Genomic DNA, 17092 nt, shown 5'->3' with positions numbered 1-17092 from the left:
TTTAAAAAAAAGTAAAGTATTGCGTATCCTCTTTATCATGATGAAAATATCCTTTTCCGTCTTCCAGGCTCATGACCCTAGTTAGCTGTTACGTTACAGTTTCTTTCCTTTTGCCAGACTCTTTTCAAATGCCTTTCTTTAATTTTGCCTAATGATGGGAAGTCAAATTGTTATGGCTTCCCAGCAAGTTCTCTTTAACCTTTACTTAACTCAGAGTTTAACTCGGGGCTTTCCATACTAGATAACTTTCATGGCTATGCACCTAAAAGAAACTTATTAACATCTTTGACCAATTTTTTTCTTGGTTCATAGTCAGAATGGGCACAGAGACTAGGAAATGTACCACAGGAAGAGAAGGGAGTGTTCTTAAACAAAAAAAAAGAGCTACTAAAATTGAGCAATTTCTGGGAAGGATAAAATATTTTTCTTTTACGTGAGCTTAAAGGCTGTAAGATTATGTGAGGTTGGGGACCTGCAGTTATGTTGTGGTTAATGATAGGTTTCAGTGAATGTTCTGAACATAAAAACATAATGAGAAAACACATAAATTCTGATTAAATTCACCCTTAAGCCACAGTAAATAATTTTGGGTGGAAGAGAAATGAATTAGACTTTAAACTTCTTTCCTCTCTTCAGAGGTAGATCACTACCTCTGTAAATTCAACCCATAAATGTACTTTCGTTACAATAACTTAAATTTTTTGTCGGAGGAGGAGATTCAGTTAACAATTTCATTCCCTGAACATGGTCAGTAAGGATTTTGCTGCGTCACATTTTGCTTTTGAAAAACCAGCTTCAGGAAAGTCCATGAATTGGTGAGTTTGGTTGTGGGCATTTATCTGTTCTTTTCTTGTAGCAGCAGGAAATGGGGGCATGAAGCACATTTTAGTTGCCAGAGAGCTTGGCAGGCCTTGTAGGAAGGTTCTTGCAGTGTCTCTGAGGGGAAGTTGGTTCCCGCAGTAGAAGTAACAGCAGAAGAGAATGTTGTTCCCTGCGTGCGGGGTTCCAGGGTGCGACAGGGCCATGACAGGAGAGCGCTCCTGGCTGCTCTGGGCTTCGGGGGGCTCCACGGGGCAGCTTGGGCATTCGGCTTTGTTTCTCCGTGCCTGCCCCTGGTATCCCCTGGTATGTCCTTTGTTGGAAGCAAAGAGGGCTGAACCCTTGGGTAGCCGTCAGTGAAGACAAGTTTGTATGGAGCTGTGTGGTCTCAGGCTGCTTTCAACCCCACTCCACCCCTTCCCTGAGAACAGAGACTTTCTGACCAAAGCCACTTTGCAGTTAACTGGTTTTCAGCCAGGGTTTTCTGGGCATTTCCATTTCTCTCTGAAGCCTAGGGCCTGACGCCTCTGGTTCCCTGCTGCAGTTGGTTTAGCACTGAACAGACACCAGCGTGAGGTACTTGCACACTGAGGAGAGTAGGAGCGTGGAGTCGATTCTTGGGTTCTTGTTTAGCCCATTCCCTCCATCAACCCCGACGTACACAGTCAGCTTCCAGTCGCCTCGGGTCACTGGGCTTCCTCTTGCTGTTTGCCAACATGGGGCCCCCGAGAAGGCAGCCCAGGCTGCAGGTCCGGTAACTGCTGCTGAGATGTGTTTTTAAACCTACCCAGTGGGTATTACAGGGAGTTCAACTGAAGCATCTCCTACTTCCCCCTTTGAGCCCTAGAGAGACTAATTCTCCGGCTTCCTAACTCCCTCCTCCCATCCCAGCAAGCATTTTCAGGCCCCGGTTTGGGTTTATCGACAACCATGTGTATAATTCATGCAAGACAGGTTACAGTGGAGCGTGTTACCTCTGCTAGTCAAGCATGGCTCAGTAATGCTGCTCCACATTTTGGCCAGGAAGTAGGTTTTATTGGTGTTTGGGCCTGATGTCTTCCTGTCCGGAAGCCTTCCCTTTCCCTTGGTGAGGCTGTTTTAGCAAGCACCATCAGGGAAAACCTACCTTCCTCTTGTCCAGTTGGATAAATGGCTTTCAGGCAAAAACAGGCCATTGTGTAAAGCAGAAGTTCTCGGAGGATGGGGGGGAATGTTTGCTCAAGAGAGTTTGCCCTGGGCAGTGGGAGACTGAGACTGCCCCGGTAGGCGGTGGGTGCCCAAGCTGAGCCCTGGTGCCGCAGGGTGCTTCGTGGTGGTGTTGCAGTCGCATCTTGGCCTTTTTAGAACTGTGGGATGCTTTGGGAAGAGAGCGCTTCCTAAACTCTTCAGTAAAGGGTGTCTTGCTTTTCCTATCCCATTGTTTTCATATAGCCTGAAATAATGGGGGTGCTGATGCCAGAGAGCTGAGAAGTGAAAGGTTCATTGCCTCCATTTATTGGCCTTTTCTACTGGGTTTTCTGTGAGATCGAATAGAGGCAGGAGATAAATCTCAGCAGGAGCTCTTGGGAGCACAGAGAAAGAGGTGGTGGGACCTGAAAAGCAGAAGTTAGCTCCACAGTGAACAGGTTGGGGGAGGGAGGTGGAGGAGCAGGCACAGGGGAGACCTTCCCAGTGGCCCAGGGCGGCTGAGGTAGAATGTGCGCGGGGAGTGGGAGAGAGAGGGGGCAGCTGTGGTTGGGGAGGAGGCCGAGGCAGGTCCAGGAAGGCTTGCATACTATGCTGGAAAGTTGGGTTTTATCTGGAAGATTTTTAATCTGAGGAGTGAAAGGTGCGATTTTGGTTTTAGAGAGTTGATTTTGACCACACTATGAGGATGGAAGTAGGAGTGGCGGGAATGATGCAGGAAGCCCGGGGGATGGGTTGTCACATGACCCACATGAGAAATGGTCAGGGTCTGAACTGAGGGGGAGAGACACACCGAGGAGCTGTGAGGCGGACACACTTGGGGAATGACTGGACCGTGAAGGCGTCTGACTTGAGAGAGGAGTGAATGGCAGTATCTCTCTCGAAAGCCGGAAACAGGAGGAAGAGTGCTTAAGGGATAGAGGAGAGGATGACTTCTCAGCAAGCATTTGTAGAACTGGGTTGAATGGAAACCATGAGCCTTATTCCAAGGCAAGGGCCCCCAAGGTGTGTGCTTATTTTCCTTGCAGGAGAGATTTTGGGCCTCACAGGGTGTTACCGGTGAAGATCCACCAGCCCGACCCGTTTGTCCCAAGCGAAGAGGATATGGATCTGCTCACGACGTATAAACAAGATTACAACCCGTACCCTGTCAGTCGAGTGGACCCCATCAAACCTCAGGACAGTAAATACCTGCGCGGGGGCAAGATGGAGTGTCTGCCTACTTACAAAGGTGGGAGAGTGCCTGAGGCGCAGGTTGGGGGAAGGATGGGCTGAGCCTGAGTGCTGGCTGGGAAGTGGGTTTTATACACACACCCTCAGCGCGGAGGTTGGGCAGAGTACTTTTTTTTTTTTAAAACATCTTTATTGGAGTATAATTGCTTTACAATGGTGTGTTAGTTTCTGCTGTATAACAAAGTGAATCAGCTATACATATACATATGTCCCCATATCTCTTCCCTTTTGCGTCTCCCTCCCACCCTCCCTATCCCACCCCTCTAGGTGGTCGCAAAGCACCGAGCTGATCTCCCTGTGCTATGCGGCTGCTTCCCACTAGCTACCTGTTTTACATTTGGTAGTGTAAAATACTTGAGGACGTGTCCTCAAGTCCATCCTCTTCGTCTGCGTCTTTATTCCTGTCCCGACCCTAGGATCTTCAGAAACGTCTTTTTTTTTTTTTAGATTCCATATACCTATGTTAGCATATGGTGTTTGTTTTTCTCTTTCTGACTTACTTCACTCTGTATGACAGAGTCTAGGTCCATCCACCTCACTACAAATAACTCAATTTCGTTTCTTTTTATGGCTGAATAATATTCCATTGTATACATGTGCCACATCTTCTTTATCCATTCATCTGTCGATGGACACTTAGGTTGCTTCCATGTCCTGGTTATTGTAAATAGTGCTGGGCAGAGTACTTTTTGTGGCCAAATCTGGCCTGCAGCCTGTTTCTGTACAGCTAGAGAGCTAAGAATGCTTTTTAAATTTTTGAATGCTTAAAAAAAATGAGAAAAAGACTATTACTTTAGAACATGTGAATAGTAAGTGAAATTCAAAGTTCAGTATCATGGCTATGTTTTGCTGGAACACAGCCACACCCATCTGGTTTCTCTGTTATCTATGGCTACGTTTGTGCTACAGCAGCAAAGCTGAGGGGCTGAGACAGAGACCGTATGGCATGCGAGGGCTAACACATTTAATATCTGGCCGCTTACAGAAAATATCTGCCAACCCCTGCCTCAGCTTGCCGTTCCCATCCTATATGAGGGAAGCATTTCAAGTTTAAGCTTAGTTGAGTTCCACCACTGACTGATGGATTGGTTCATTAAAAAAATTATGAAAACGTAACATACAGAAAAAATGCACAAATACATAATGATACAGACCAGTGAATTTTGAGTAAATACACGTGGAAACAGGATGCAGATCAAGACATATAGCATTGATACTCCCTTCCAGTTACCATTTCCACCCAGGATAGAACCATTATGCTGACCTTTAACTTCATAAATTAGTTTTGCCAGGTTTGAACTTCATTTTAATGGGACGATTGCATTCTTCATTGAGCACCTCCTGCATCCCAGGCATGGTATTGGGAACTGTGACCTGCCCTTGACTTTACAGTCTAGTAGGAGACACAGGGTGTGGAGTGGCGGGTGTGGTAGCGCAGGCAGCGCGTCGCTCTCTCCGTGGAGCACGAGCCACAGGGCTGAGACCATGAGGATGGAGGCCCGCTTTGTGACCATTAACTTTGCTGCTTACGATGCACGTGGCTGCCTTAAAAGTATGTGCTAAACTGTTCCTGTCACATGTCTGTGGGTGTCTGTGTGATCGTGATGATAACGGCTTTTACTTAGCCATGCCAAACACTTAGCCGAGGGGAGGTGGGGAGGCTTGAGGGGTTGTAGGAATCTTCCTGAAGCCCTTCCAGGAGCTCTAGATCTATTATTCTTGAAGATTCTGCATGTGGCTGAGCTCCTCTGCTTTTTCTTTTTGTGTGTGTGTGTGTGTGTGTGTGTGTGTGTGTGTGTGTCCTTTTACTTTCTTACCTTCAGTGTCATCCTCTTCCACTCTTCTGTAGCCGCCTTCTGCCAAGCCACATTCTGGATGTCGTCATACCCCTGCATGGCTCCACCTTCGTGCCCTCCGCCACAGGGTCCTTCTGGCTTGCTCCCCTATTTACGCCCACCTTGACAGTCCTTGGCCTCCCTGGGGTCTCCAGCCCACTGATGCCTCAGCCTTCCTTCTCAGCATCAGCCCCGCCTGTGCCTGTCATCATACAGCCTATTCCACATTATATCACTGCAGCCTGTCTCCTACTCCCTCTCTCTTCTGTCCTGCGGTTGCTTCCTCCTAGCAGCAACCGAACCCTGTCTTCTCCATGTCTACACCTGGACATGTGCCTGAGCGTTGCTCCGACCTTGTCAGCTCATCTCCACTGTCCACAGAATGGAAGCAGAGAGGGCTTTTGCAGATGACGTGACCTCTGCCTAAAACTCCTTAAGTAATTATTATGGTTCTTAGGATAAAATCCTCTGCTTCCTTGCAGATTTGGTTCCTTCTCCCTGAGCCCCTCTGCTCCGACCACAGGAACGTCTTTCAGTTCCTTTGCTCTATTTCTTTTCTGTCTCAGGGCATTTTGCACTACTCTTCCCTCTTTAGAGAGCCGTCCTCCTGTCTCCTGTCCAGCATCATCCTTCAACGAGTGGCGGAAGGATCACACCTTCAGAGGGAGTCCCAGACCTTCCCTCATGCCAGACCAAACACACCCTGTTAGGTGCTCTAAGAGTGTCTTGTACTCGCTTGTTTTGTAATTCATTTTGTAATTTTGTTTAACATTGTCTCCTTGGCTAGACTGCAAGCTCCTGGAGGGCAGGGATCTTTTTCTTTGCCTGTTACCCTCAACAAAGCAGGCACCATAGCAGATGTTTTACTAAGGGGTCAGCACAACCAGGCATGTGGTGGGATGGCACTCAGGCCTCTGCAGGGCTCGCTTGTCTCCCTTTTCATCCAGTGTTTACAGGAGGGCCAAAAATGGACGCTGAGAACCAGGAAAAAACAAAGCTGCCGTGAGCACTTCCTTCACTGGGGGAGGGGCAGGGACTTGGTCGGGCTCATCCAACTACATCCTCTACTTTCCACATCCTCCCTGTGGGCTGCCTGGATTTACACATCTTGGAATAGTTAGAGATTCTTCAGAACAACTGCCTGCTCAGCTCAGTTTTCCTTCCCCGCCTTGCCCTACATGCAGGGGAGAGGTCTAGGGGTGAGAAATGCTCCTTGCTTTCCTTAGGGGTTGGCAAGGATGGAGTAGCCTAGTGGTGTTATTTTAAGGAAAGTCCCCCCACTTCCTCCCACAAAATACTCACCCCTCAAAATCAACACACAGAAAAAAAAAAAAAAAACAATCCTAATACTTAAGTTTTAATCTCTCCTACCTCCAGCTTTCCCATATTCCTCCCCTTCTCCAAACAGTTACATCTCAAATTGCCCTCTGCAAACCAGAGAATAGTATTCCGCTGCTAAAACTGAATCATGGCTGACTTTTCCTTACTGAGAAAGTTAAGATTGAGAAAACCTTATTTTCTTCTCTGTTATTTTTCTTAAACTTCTGGCACCTGTTAACTGCTATCTACTTACACGTATTTAATGAATGTATACCAGTGAAGTAGCAACAGGACTCTTCTGAACCAGGCAGGCTTAGACCCTTTGTGTTTTTTTTTTTTTTTTTTAGTTTAGTTTTGTCTGTGTTGGGTCTTCGTTGCCGTGCGCGGGCTTTCTCTAGTTGCGGTGAGTGGGGGCTACTCTTCGCTGGGGTGCACGGGATTCTCATCATGGTGGTTTCTCTTGTGGCGGAGCACAGGCTCTAGGCGCGCGGGCTTCAGTAGTTGCAGCATGTGGGCTCAGTAGTTGTGGCACGCAGGCTCAGTAGTGGTGGTGCATGGGCTTAGTTGCTCTGCAGCATGTGGGATCTTCCTGGCCCAGGGATTGAACTCATGTCCCTTTCATTGGCAGGCGGATTTTTTTTTTTTTAATTTTTGGCTGTGTTGGGTCTTTGTTGCTGCACATGGGCTTCCTCTAGTTGCAGTGAGTGTGGGCTACTCTTCGTTGCAGTGTGTCGGCTTCTCATTGTGGTGGCTTCTCTTGTCGTGGAGCACGGGCTCTAGGCGTGTGGGCTTCAGTAGTTGTGGTGCACGGGCTCCAGTAGCTGTGGCTTGCTGGCTCTAGAGCACAGGCTCAGTAGTTGTGGCACACAGGCTTAGTTGCTCTGTGGCATGTGGGATCTTCCCTGACCGGGGATCGAACCCGTGTCCCCTGCATTGGCAGGCAGATTCTTAACCACGGTACCACCAGGGAAGTCTCAACCTTTTGCTTTTATTCTGGCTACATATGTACTTGAGGGTGGATTTCATAGTTCTCCTCTGAAATTCAGGTTTAAAAAGAAACAAATCAGTTTGTAGTCAAAGAGAACGTATTTGTCATGAGAACTCACCTATAGGTGTCAGTTTGCAGCCTATGTGTCTTACTAGTTTTTTGAATAATACTTCCCATATCATATAATCTCAGGGGTTTATTTTTTCCGTGACTCCTCTATGATACAGTGGCTTCCAAAACTTGGTCTTGAATGCCAAACACGTACTTACAGTTTTTAGCACAGGAGATGCAGCAACAAAGGTGTGTTTAGTGAGGGAACAAATGAACGAATTGTTCTGGATCACCGTTTACGAGGGCTCCAGGTGACACCTTTTGGCATTAGATTTGCGCAAATCCCCATCAGGTCTGTCACTCTGTGGGTGCAGGCCAAGAGCAGGAGTGAAGATTAGAGAAGACCCATGACGTTTCCTCTGCCCTTTGGTTGGTCCTGCACAACCTCACGCATCTTTGAGGGTCCACATCCTTGCCTTATCTCTTGGTTTATCGCTCATTTGATGACTTGTTTCTCTTGTGGAAATTTGCTTTCATAAGTCTTTTTCGTAGCAACCTTCACAGTTCTGTGGCCATACATTGATTCTCCTTACAAAGGAGGGGAAAAAAGAGATCAAAGACCAAGGTCATTAAATATATGTATTTCAATGGGTGCATCTATATTACATCTATATGCTCTGCTTAGTATTGGTTCCATAGGAAAAATATTCAAAGTTTTCTCTTACTACTCTTATGGCCAGCACCTCTACTGGGCTCCAGAAAACGAGCAGTAATATGTGCTCTCGTAGCATTTGGTTGTAATTTTGACATTTTCAAAACGCTGTGCAATTGGAAAGACTGAGAGTGTAATTAGTTGATACTCAGCTTCAGGTTTAGCTAAGTTTTTTTTTTTTTTTTTTTAAAGACACATTATTGAATGGAATCTCTTTTAAAGAGGTTCTTGCCAATTACGCACATGACACTCTGGCCCTGAAGGGCTTTTACTGGTGGCTTTTCAGGCATGTGAATAGTTTGTCATGTGGAATTCTGAGGTTTTCAGGGTCCTGTGGAGGTTTTTTGTAATATATGCTGGGTGGAGGAAGTTAGGAGGTTAGATAATAATGTGGTTTCAGCTGTATTGTTGGGTATCAGAAATCACATGAGGCAACTTTCAGTTTAGGAACCTGTTTTCGTAACACTTCATCCATCCCAGAAGAGGGCCAGAAAACCCTGTCCTACCCACCCCCAGGCACCTTGAGGCAGTGTGTAGGCATCTACAGGTAGATGCCCCCATTTCAGTGAGGCTTAAAGTCTGAGGGGGAAACATGTGGTTTATATTCAGCGAGATGGTTCCCTCTAAGGCCCCCTAATGCTTTCAAGATGCTGATAGAGCCATTAATGGCTCTTGGAGAAAGATTAGATTTTCAATTAAAATGAAGCCAATTTAAAATAAATAGCTGGTAGTATTATTAGCCTAAAATAAGCTTAAGAGTGTGCCTGGGGGGTGGGGTATGTCAGGCCTTACAGAGTGGTAGAGTGAGGAGCCTGACAAATTCTCTTCCCAAAAAAGTAACAAAATAGTAAAAACCAATCATTTTAGGACTCTGGAAATCAACCAAAGGCATACAACAAATTGAGAACCATTTATTCAGGAAAAACTACTAAACCTTGTTATGAACAGTGGGGGTGTGTGGTGTTTTATCCTGGGGCTGCTTCCATCACCCCTCCCCCAAGTTTCCTCTGTGTGGTAGGTTCTCCCTGGGTAGGCTGGGCTGTGAAAACCAGCAGCTCTGCTGCCAGTGGGGGCTGATTGGAGTAAAGTACATACGCAGGCATTCCCATAAAAAAATTGGGATATTAATGGCAAAATAACCAGGGAAGACAACTTGTGCAGTTAGTCTGAGGTTGCAGTACTACTTAAAGCAAGCAGCAGTCCAGTAGAAGAGTCAGAAGTTTCCCAGAGAGATCCAGAGAATGAGACAGACACAGAGTAGGCCTTGATAAGCTCCTACATATTCCTGGTGGTCTGGAAGACTGTGCATATGGGCAAGGCAGTGTGCAGGCTCAAGAGATCAGAGAAAGGGTCTAGATATTTACTCATCTTTCCTGGCTGAATATGATGCCTAGTGGATGTGCAGAGGAGACAAGAGACAGCCCAGCAGAAAATAAAAGCCAGGGAAGACTTGTTAATTGCCTGATCCTTGACTGTATTCTCCAACCCACACACGGATCCATTAGCAAATGGTGAAAGCCTTAGTGGCTTAAGGTGATGAAGTATAACTTCTGGTAAAGCATAGGCTGATTGCTAAACTATGCTGATAGAGGGTGGCTCTTAGGAACCTAGGCTTAAAAATAAAATCAATTAAAAAGAAAACACTCAGCAAAAACATCAGTGGCCGCACATTGCAGGGGAGATATGTCTCTATAGAATTACTGCAAGCAGGTCACTAAACAAACAGCAAAAACTATTCCCGGTGGAAGATCAGAATCCAGGGTTGCTGAGGCGTATTGTCCAAAGTGTTGAGCTTTTAACAAAAAATGATGAGGCATAAAAAGAAACAGGGAAGTATAATCCAGGAAAAAAGCAGTTAATAGAAACTACCTCTGAAGAGGCCCAGATGTTAGACCTAGCAGACAAATATTTCAAAGTAGCTATTATAAATATGTTCGAAGAACAACAGGAAACCCTGTTTAAAGAAATAAAGGGAAATATAAAAACAGTTTCCAGTCAAATAGAGAATACTATAAAGGGAGATCCTAAAAATAATTGAATGAAAACTCTGCAATTGGAAGGACAGTAATCAAAATAAAAAAATTCATTAGAGGTGCTTAATAGCAGATTTGAGCTGACAGAAGAAAGAATCCATGAAAATGGAGATCTCAGTAGAGATTATCCAATCTGAAGAATGAGAAAAAATTGAGAAAAATGAACTCAGAGACTTGCGAGATACCATTAAGTGTACCAACAGACAGATAATGGGAGGCCCAGAAGAAGAAGGGGCAGAAAAGTATTTAATTGTCAAAACTGTTAAGTTTGATGAAAAATATTAATCTGCACATCCAAGAAGCACAATCCAAAGAGAAGAAATGCAAAGAGATCCACCCCTATTCACATAACAGTCAAACTGTTGAAAGCCAAAGATTTGGAAAAGAGCAAAAGAGAAACAACTCATCACATACGGGGAAATGACAACAATAACTAACTAACCTCTCATCAGAAACAGTGGTGTGACCTACTCACGGTACTGAAAGGAAAAAAAATCCTGTCAACCAAGAATTCTATAACTATTAAAGATTATGCTTCAAAACTGATGGGAAACGAGGTGAGAAAGTGGCATGGACATATAGACACCACCCAATGTAAAATAGCTAGCTAGTGGGAAGCAGCTGCATAGCACAGGGAGATCAGCTCAGTGCTTTGTGACCCCCTAGAGGGGTGGGATAAGGGAGGGAGGGAGGGAGATGCAAGAGGGAGGGGATATGGGGATATATGTATACATACAGCTGATTCACTCTGTTATACAGCAGACACTAACACACCATTGTAAAGCAATTATAATCCAATAAAGATGTTAAAAAAAATGATGGGAAAATACATTCCCAGATAAACAGAGACTGAGTTTATTTGTAGCTCACTGACTTGCCTTACAAGAAATAATAAAGGAAGTTCTTCAGGCTAAAAGAAGATAATACTGAATGTTAACACAAATCCATGCAAAGAATAAAGAGCACTGATAAAACTGCTTATATAGGTAAATATATACTTCTCTCTAAATTAAAAGACAATTACAGAACCAATAATTATAAAACTGTGGGGTTTATTCCAGGAATGCAAGATTGGTTTAACATCAGTAAATCAATTAATGTAATATACTATATTAATAAGGTAAAAGACAAACCTACATGATTGAAAGCCACAGATAAAGCATTTGACAAGATCTGATACCCATAAAAGCTCTCAAGAAACTAGGAGCAGAAGGAAACTTCCTCAGCCTGATAAAGTGCTTCCACAAGAACCCCTATAGCTAACATCATACTTAATGTGGAAAGACTGAATGCTTTCCCCTTAAGATTGGGAACATGGCTAGGATAGCAGTTCTCACCTCTTTTATTCAACATTGTAGTTGAGGTTCTGGCCAGTGCAGTAATGCAAGAAAAACAAATAAATAAATGCATCTAGATTAGAAAGGAAGAAGTAAATCTGTCTTTATTCTCAGATAAGATAATCCTAAAGAATCCACAAAAAAAACCCCTACTAGAATGAATTCATCAGTGTGTCAGTGTTGAAGAGCAATATATAAAAATTAGCATTGAAAAAATATATATTAGCATTGAAAATCTGAAAACAAAATTAAGGACAGTTTTCATTATAGCCTCAAAATGAATAAAATATTTGTAATAAGTTAAAAAAAATAAATGTAAGACTTGTACGCTGAAAAGTACAAAATAGTGCCGAGAGAAATAACATGGAAACAGGTAGCGATAGTCCATGTTCATAGACTGGAAGATTCAATACAGTTAAGATACCGTTCACCCAAATTTATTTATAGATTTAATGCTATTCCTATCAAAATTCCAGCAGGCTTGTTGTTGCAGAAATTGGCAAAGGGATCCTAAATTTTATATGTAAAAATCAAACCAAAAGAGCTGAATATTTGTCTTTTTGACAAATGATGCTGACATATTAGATATCCACATGCAGAAAAGTGAGCATAGACCTTACTTCACGCCATACTAAAAAATTAACTCAAAAAGTGTTAGAGACCTAAATGTAAAAGGTAAAATTTTAAATCTTTTAGGCTAAGACATAGGGAAAAAACTGAACTTGATGAAAATTCAAAACCTGTGTGCTTCAAGAGATACTAGCAAGAAAATGAAATGATAAGTGATAGACCGGGAAAAAATATTTACAAATCACATATCTGCTATTGGACTTGTATCTAGAATATGCAAATAACTCTTATAACTCAAAAATAAGACAAACAACTGTTTTAAAAAATGGGCAAAGGATTTGAGTAGATATTTTACCAAAAAAGAGACATGAATGGCTAATAAGCACATATAGAGATACTGAACATTTTTAGTCATCAGGGAGATGTAAATTAAAATACGATGAGATACCACTAAACACCCACTACAGAATGTCTATAATTAAAAAACAAACCATAATAACAAGTGTTGAAGATGTGGAGAAATGAGAACCTTCATACATTGCTGGTAGGAAAGTAAACTGGCACACCCACTTTGGAAGAGTTTGCAGTATCCTGAAAAGTTAAACATAGATTTAACATATAACCTATCAATTCTGCTTCTTGGTGTCTATGTAAGAGAAATGAAAAGATATATCCACACAAATACTTGTCTATCAATGTTCATAGCAGAAATTTTCATAATAGCCAAAAGGTGAAAACAACTCAAATGCCCATCAACTGATGAATGGATAAACAAAATTTGGTATATCCATATACTCTAGTACTATTCAACAATAAAAAGGAGTGAACTGATATATGCTATGACAGGGATAAACCTCCATTACATGCTTAGTGAATGAAGCCAATGCAAAACACTACCTACTGTGCAATTCCCTTTATAGGAAATGTCCAGAAAAAGGCACATTTATAGAGACCAACAACTGATAAATGGTTGCCCAGGGATGGGAATGAAGATTGCAGATGGGCTTGATTGATATTTTTTGGGTTGATGGAAATGTTTTACAAATAGATTTTTTTTTTAACATCTTTATTGGGGTATAATTGCTTTACAATGGTGTGTTAGTTTCTGCTTTATAACAAAGTGAATCAGTCATACATAAACATATGTTCCCATATGTCTTCCCTCTTGCGTCTCCCTCCCTCCCACCTACAAATAGATTTTTTAAATTTATTTTTTTATTGAAGTATAGTTGATTTACAATGTTGTGTTAATTTCTGCTGTACAGCAAGGTGACTCAGTATAACTAGATTTTGATTATAGATAGTTGCACAACTCTGTAGAAGTTATTGAATTGTGTATGAAGGATGGTACATTTTATTTTATGTTACACAAATCATACCTCAAGAAAGCTGTTTAAAGAAAGTGTGCCTGTGGACTCCACTGGTGTTGGCTATATACCTCAAAGACTCCTGGGAAGCTGCTTTCGTTTTCTTTGTAAAGTTGTAGGCAAGAGAATTCCCTGTGGATTCCGAGTTGGCTAGCCAACACAGTGCCCTTATTCCCTTGGAGCGCCATATTTGATTTGCGTAGATTATAGGGACTTAATGGCTGTCACGCCACGGATGACCAGGGAGGCCTGGTAGGTCTGGCTGGTGGCCCAGCAGTGGTGGGTTGTGAATCCCCTGTCTCACTGCCCTGCCTGCACCTTCACAGCCACTCTTTGCTGATTCACAGAGGCCACCTTCCCCTTAGAGGAGTGGAACTGTTCTTGGATCAGGGTAAACCAGCGGTTGGACTTCTCTGTTGGAATCGCTTCCCTGTATCCTCCCACGACTGTGGACCCTCTAAAATCCCTGCATGCAGCCTCGTGGGTATGATGAGACTCCTCTAAATTTGTCTCTTCCGCACAGCAGCCCTCAGATACCACAAAGTTGGAACACCAAGCCCTTGGTTGAGGTGGTAGCAGGGATCTACTCCGTTCTTTGTCTCAGGGAACATCTCACTGGAGATTGGCTTGTGGCTTTGGGGCTTCTTGGAATACATGCAGGTTGAGTGACTGGATTTATGAGTGATGACCACTTCTGCTTTATTTTCAGCTGATTATTTACCCTGGAACCAACCAAGACGAGAACTGCTTCGTGTGCCACACAGCTACCGGCCAGCGTCAACCAAGTTTGATAGCCGAACCACACACCAGGATGACTACTCCATGAAGGGCCTGGTGAACACCAAGAGCTGTAAGCCTCCGGCCGCACTCAGGCTCTGTAACATCCCCCTGGAGGATCTGACAGACTACAAGATGAGCTACGTGGCCCACCCCATGGAGAAACGCTATGTGTATGAGCCGGAGAAGTTCAAGCCCTGTGAAATCCCCTTTGAAAGCCTTACCACTCACAACGAGTCATACCGGGGCCTGATGGGGGAGCCAGCCAAGAGCTTGAAACCTCCAGCCAGGCCTAGTGTGCTAGACACGCCGTTCTCTAACACCAGCGAATTTCGAGATAAGTACCAAGCTTGGCCAACGCCCCGGATGTTCTCCAAAGCTCCCGCCACCTATGTCGCTCCTGAAGAAAAGATGGACCTTCTGACAACAGTGCAGGCCCACTACACGTACCCTAAGGGTGCCCCAGCTCAGTCCTGCCGACCGGTGCTCTCGGTCAAGAAGGGTGGCCGCTTTGAAAGTTCCACCACGACCAAAGAGGACTTTAAGCAGTGGGTCGGCGTGCAGACCAAGCCAATCAAGCCCGTCTCGCAGCTGAAACGTCCCACCGAGCCCTTGGACCACCTGACCACCACACGAGCCCACTATGTGCCCTGCCCTCCCGTCACTACCAAAAGCTGTAAGCCCGCCTGGTCTGGCCTCCGACGGAATATCCCTGTGGAGGGCCAGACCACATATACCATCAGCTTTACTCCTAAGAAAATGAGCAGGTGCCTGGCTTCATACCCTGAGCCTCCCGGCTACATCTTTGAGAAAACAGATGCTTTGGGGCACAGAATATACAGGCCAGTTTCCCAGACAGGCTCTCGGCCGAGCAGCCGTCTTTCTGTAGGTGATTCAGAAAATCCTAACCAGCAGGAGTTGACAGTGTCAGCTTGATTTTGAAAGATTGTAATTTAGAAATTGCAGACTACTTTTAAAAGCAGATGATTGAGTTATTCGTTGGACAAAAAAAAAAAAAAGAATTCCCCAAAATGAAAAAAAAGAAATCTTCACCGTCGTTTCCAGCACACTTGAATAAAATGAGAATCACTTGACTCAAGGAAAATGACATTTAATCACTGGGTAATTAGTCCCCTTAACCCTCCTTCTGCTGTCTCCCCCTCTTGGGTCCCTTACCTTGTGCTCATGGAATCAAAGCTGGTCTCTGAGGGGTTTTTTTCCCATCCAGATGTATTTTATTAATTTAATCATTGTATTAATTGACATTATGATTAACCCTTGCCGAGTATGAAGTGCCAAAGAATATAAACTTTACTTTGGGGGGATCGAATCTGCAGGTCCACGTGTTCACCCACATGCTGTCTACACAGAGAGCAGGCTGTGTTCTTTGTGAGCTTCGGGGAGATTTCAGCCTAACTCTCTCATTGCCTCCGCGTCCCGGTGGGAGTGCCTTGGGCCTGATCTGGAGTCTTGTTTTGGGTTCTCTCTGCCCAGGGCTGTTGCACAGGGCATCTTTCTACCTCTTTACATCATGGCATATGAGCACAAGCAGTGTTGTCTCAATGGGTGTGGGTCTGGTCGTGGGAGTTGGAGGGGTAGGAAGAGGTTCTATGGCAGTCCCAGGAAAGCATGGACCTGCCAGACCTCTCTCACTCCCAAACCAGCGCAGGCTCTGAGTCCAGGGAGAGGAGGGGGAAAAAGGGACCCTTGGCAACCAGGCAGTTGGCAGCTGGCCCTTGAGCTGTGAGCTCTTCGAAATGCTCAGAACCTGGAAAAAATGGCCTCAGCTTGGGCTGGTTCCTGGACCTGCTTGTCCTAAAATGACAGCTGTGATCAGACCTCTCACAAGGCTTGACACAGTGGTGAGCTGGATCCTATCCTGGAGAAAGGGCTGGAGGTTCCTCTTTGGGGCCTAAGGTTTGATCCTAAGGCTAAGTAGTTTGGAGATTTTTTTTTTAATTCAGAAGAGTCAAGGAGGGACTTTGTTCAGGAGGGCCCAGGCCAGGATCAAAGATGGATTCAGGGTCTGGGTGAGCCTCATACAGAGGGATGCAGATTGACACCTCGGATACCCACCTCTCTTTTGAGTCTGTGGAACCCTAAAATATACTCCACGGTCTCAGGGAACTGGGGAACAGTGTGGAGGGGAGAGGGGAAATTTCAGCTCAGTGCCTGTTCACAGGCAAGAAACCTGTGTCTCTTATCCAAGTCTGTCTTTCCATGGCTCTCACCTGCCTGGCCCAGACATTCAGGTCCCCACCCTTTTCTTCTCACGAGGTTTGCTTCACTGGGTTGGGATCTATATTATTTAATCCTCTTGGTTATATCAGGTCTGGATGCCTGCCCTTACGTGGTAAAGAAGCTGAGAGAGATTGTGCAGCTTGCGGAAAGCCACAGAGCTTGGAGCACCAAGGCCAGGATTGGAACCCAGGTCTTCTGTTTCAAGATCCAGGGCTGTTCACCCAACACCAGGCACCCCCCCATCTGCAGTGGCTCAGACCGCATGGCTCCACAAACCACATCAAACCACACTGTCTCTGTCTGAACTCCTTTCTGGAGTCCATTAAGCTAGAGGAGACCACTTAGGAGGGTAGGTTTTATTATTTTTGTTTCATTTTCACAAATCAAATATTGGCACTTGATTTGAAACACCAAATGGTGCTAAAATGCTTATAAAAATGTAGCAATCTCTTAAGTAGCTGCCCCTTGGCCTCTACTGTGACTTCCCCAGAGAACAATTTGTAAATTATTGGATCTGTTTCTGCTAATATTTTCCTTCAAATTCCTTAATAATATACTGCTGTCTGTTGATTCATCAATTTTATTTTTTAATGAAAAAAAAGTTTAAAAAATATTTTCTCACTA

General features: G+C 44.3%; 1 protein-coding gene across 1 annotated transcript in view; it reads left to right on the top strand.

The window, feature by feature from the left end:
- The window catches only part of SAXO1 (stabilizer of axonemal microtubules 1), a 94518-nt gene extending 79111 nt beyond the window's left edge, over positions 1-15407 (top strand). Inside the window, exons 3-4 of the mRNA XM_082843597.1 lie at positions 3033-3235; positions 14160-15407. Of these exons, the coding sequence (XP_082699723.1) occupies positions 3033-3235; positions 14160-15163 (1207 nt within the window). The 3' untranslated portion in view covers positions 15164-15407. The remainder of the gene's footprint in view (positions 1-3032; positions 3236-14159) is intronic.
- Positions 15408-17092: the final 1685 nt, after the last annotated feature.

The sequence above is a fragment of the Leucopleurus acutus genome, assembly GCF_964270905.1.
Source record: "Leucopleurus acutus genome assembly, chromosome: 7".
In the NCBI taxonomy this organism is placed as follows: domain Eukaryota; kingdom Metazoa; phylum Chordata; class Mammalia; order Artiodactyla; family Delphinidae; genus Leucopleurus; species Leucopleurus acutus.
This window is presented reverse-complemented; position numbering and strand designations above follow the sequence as displayed.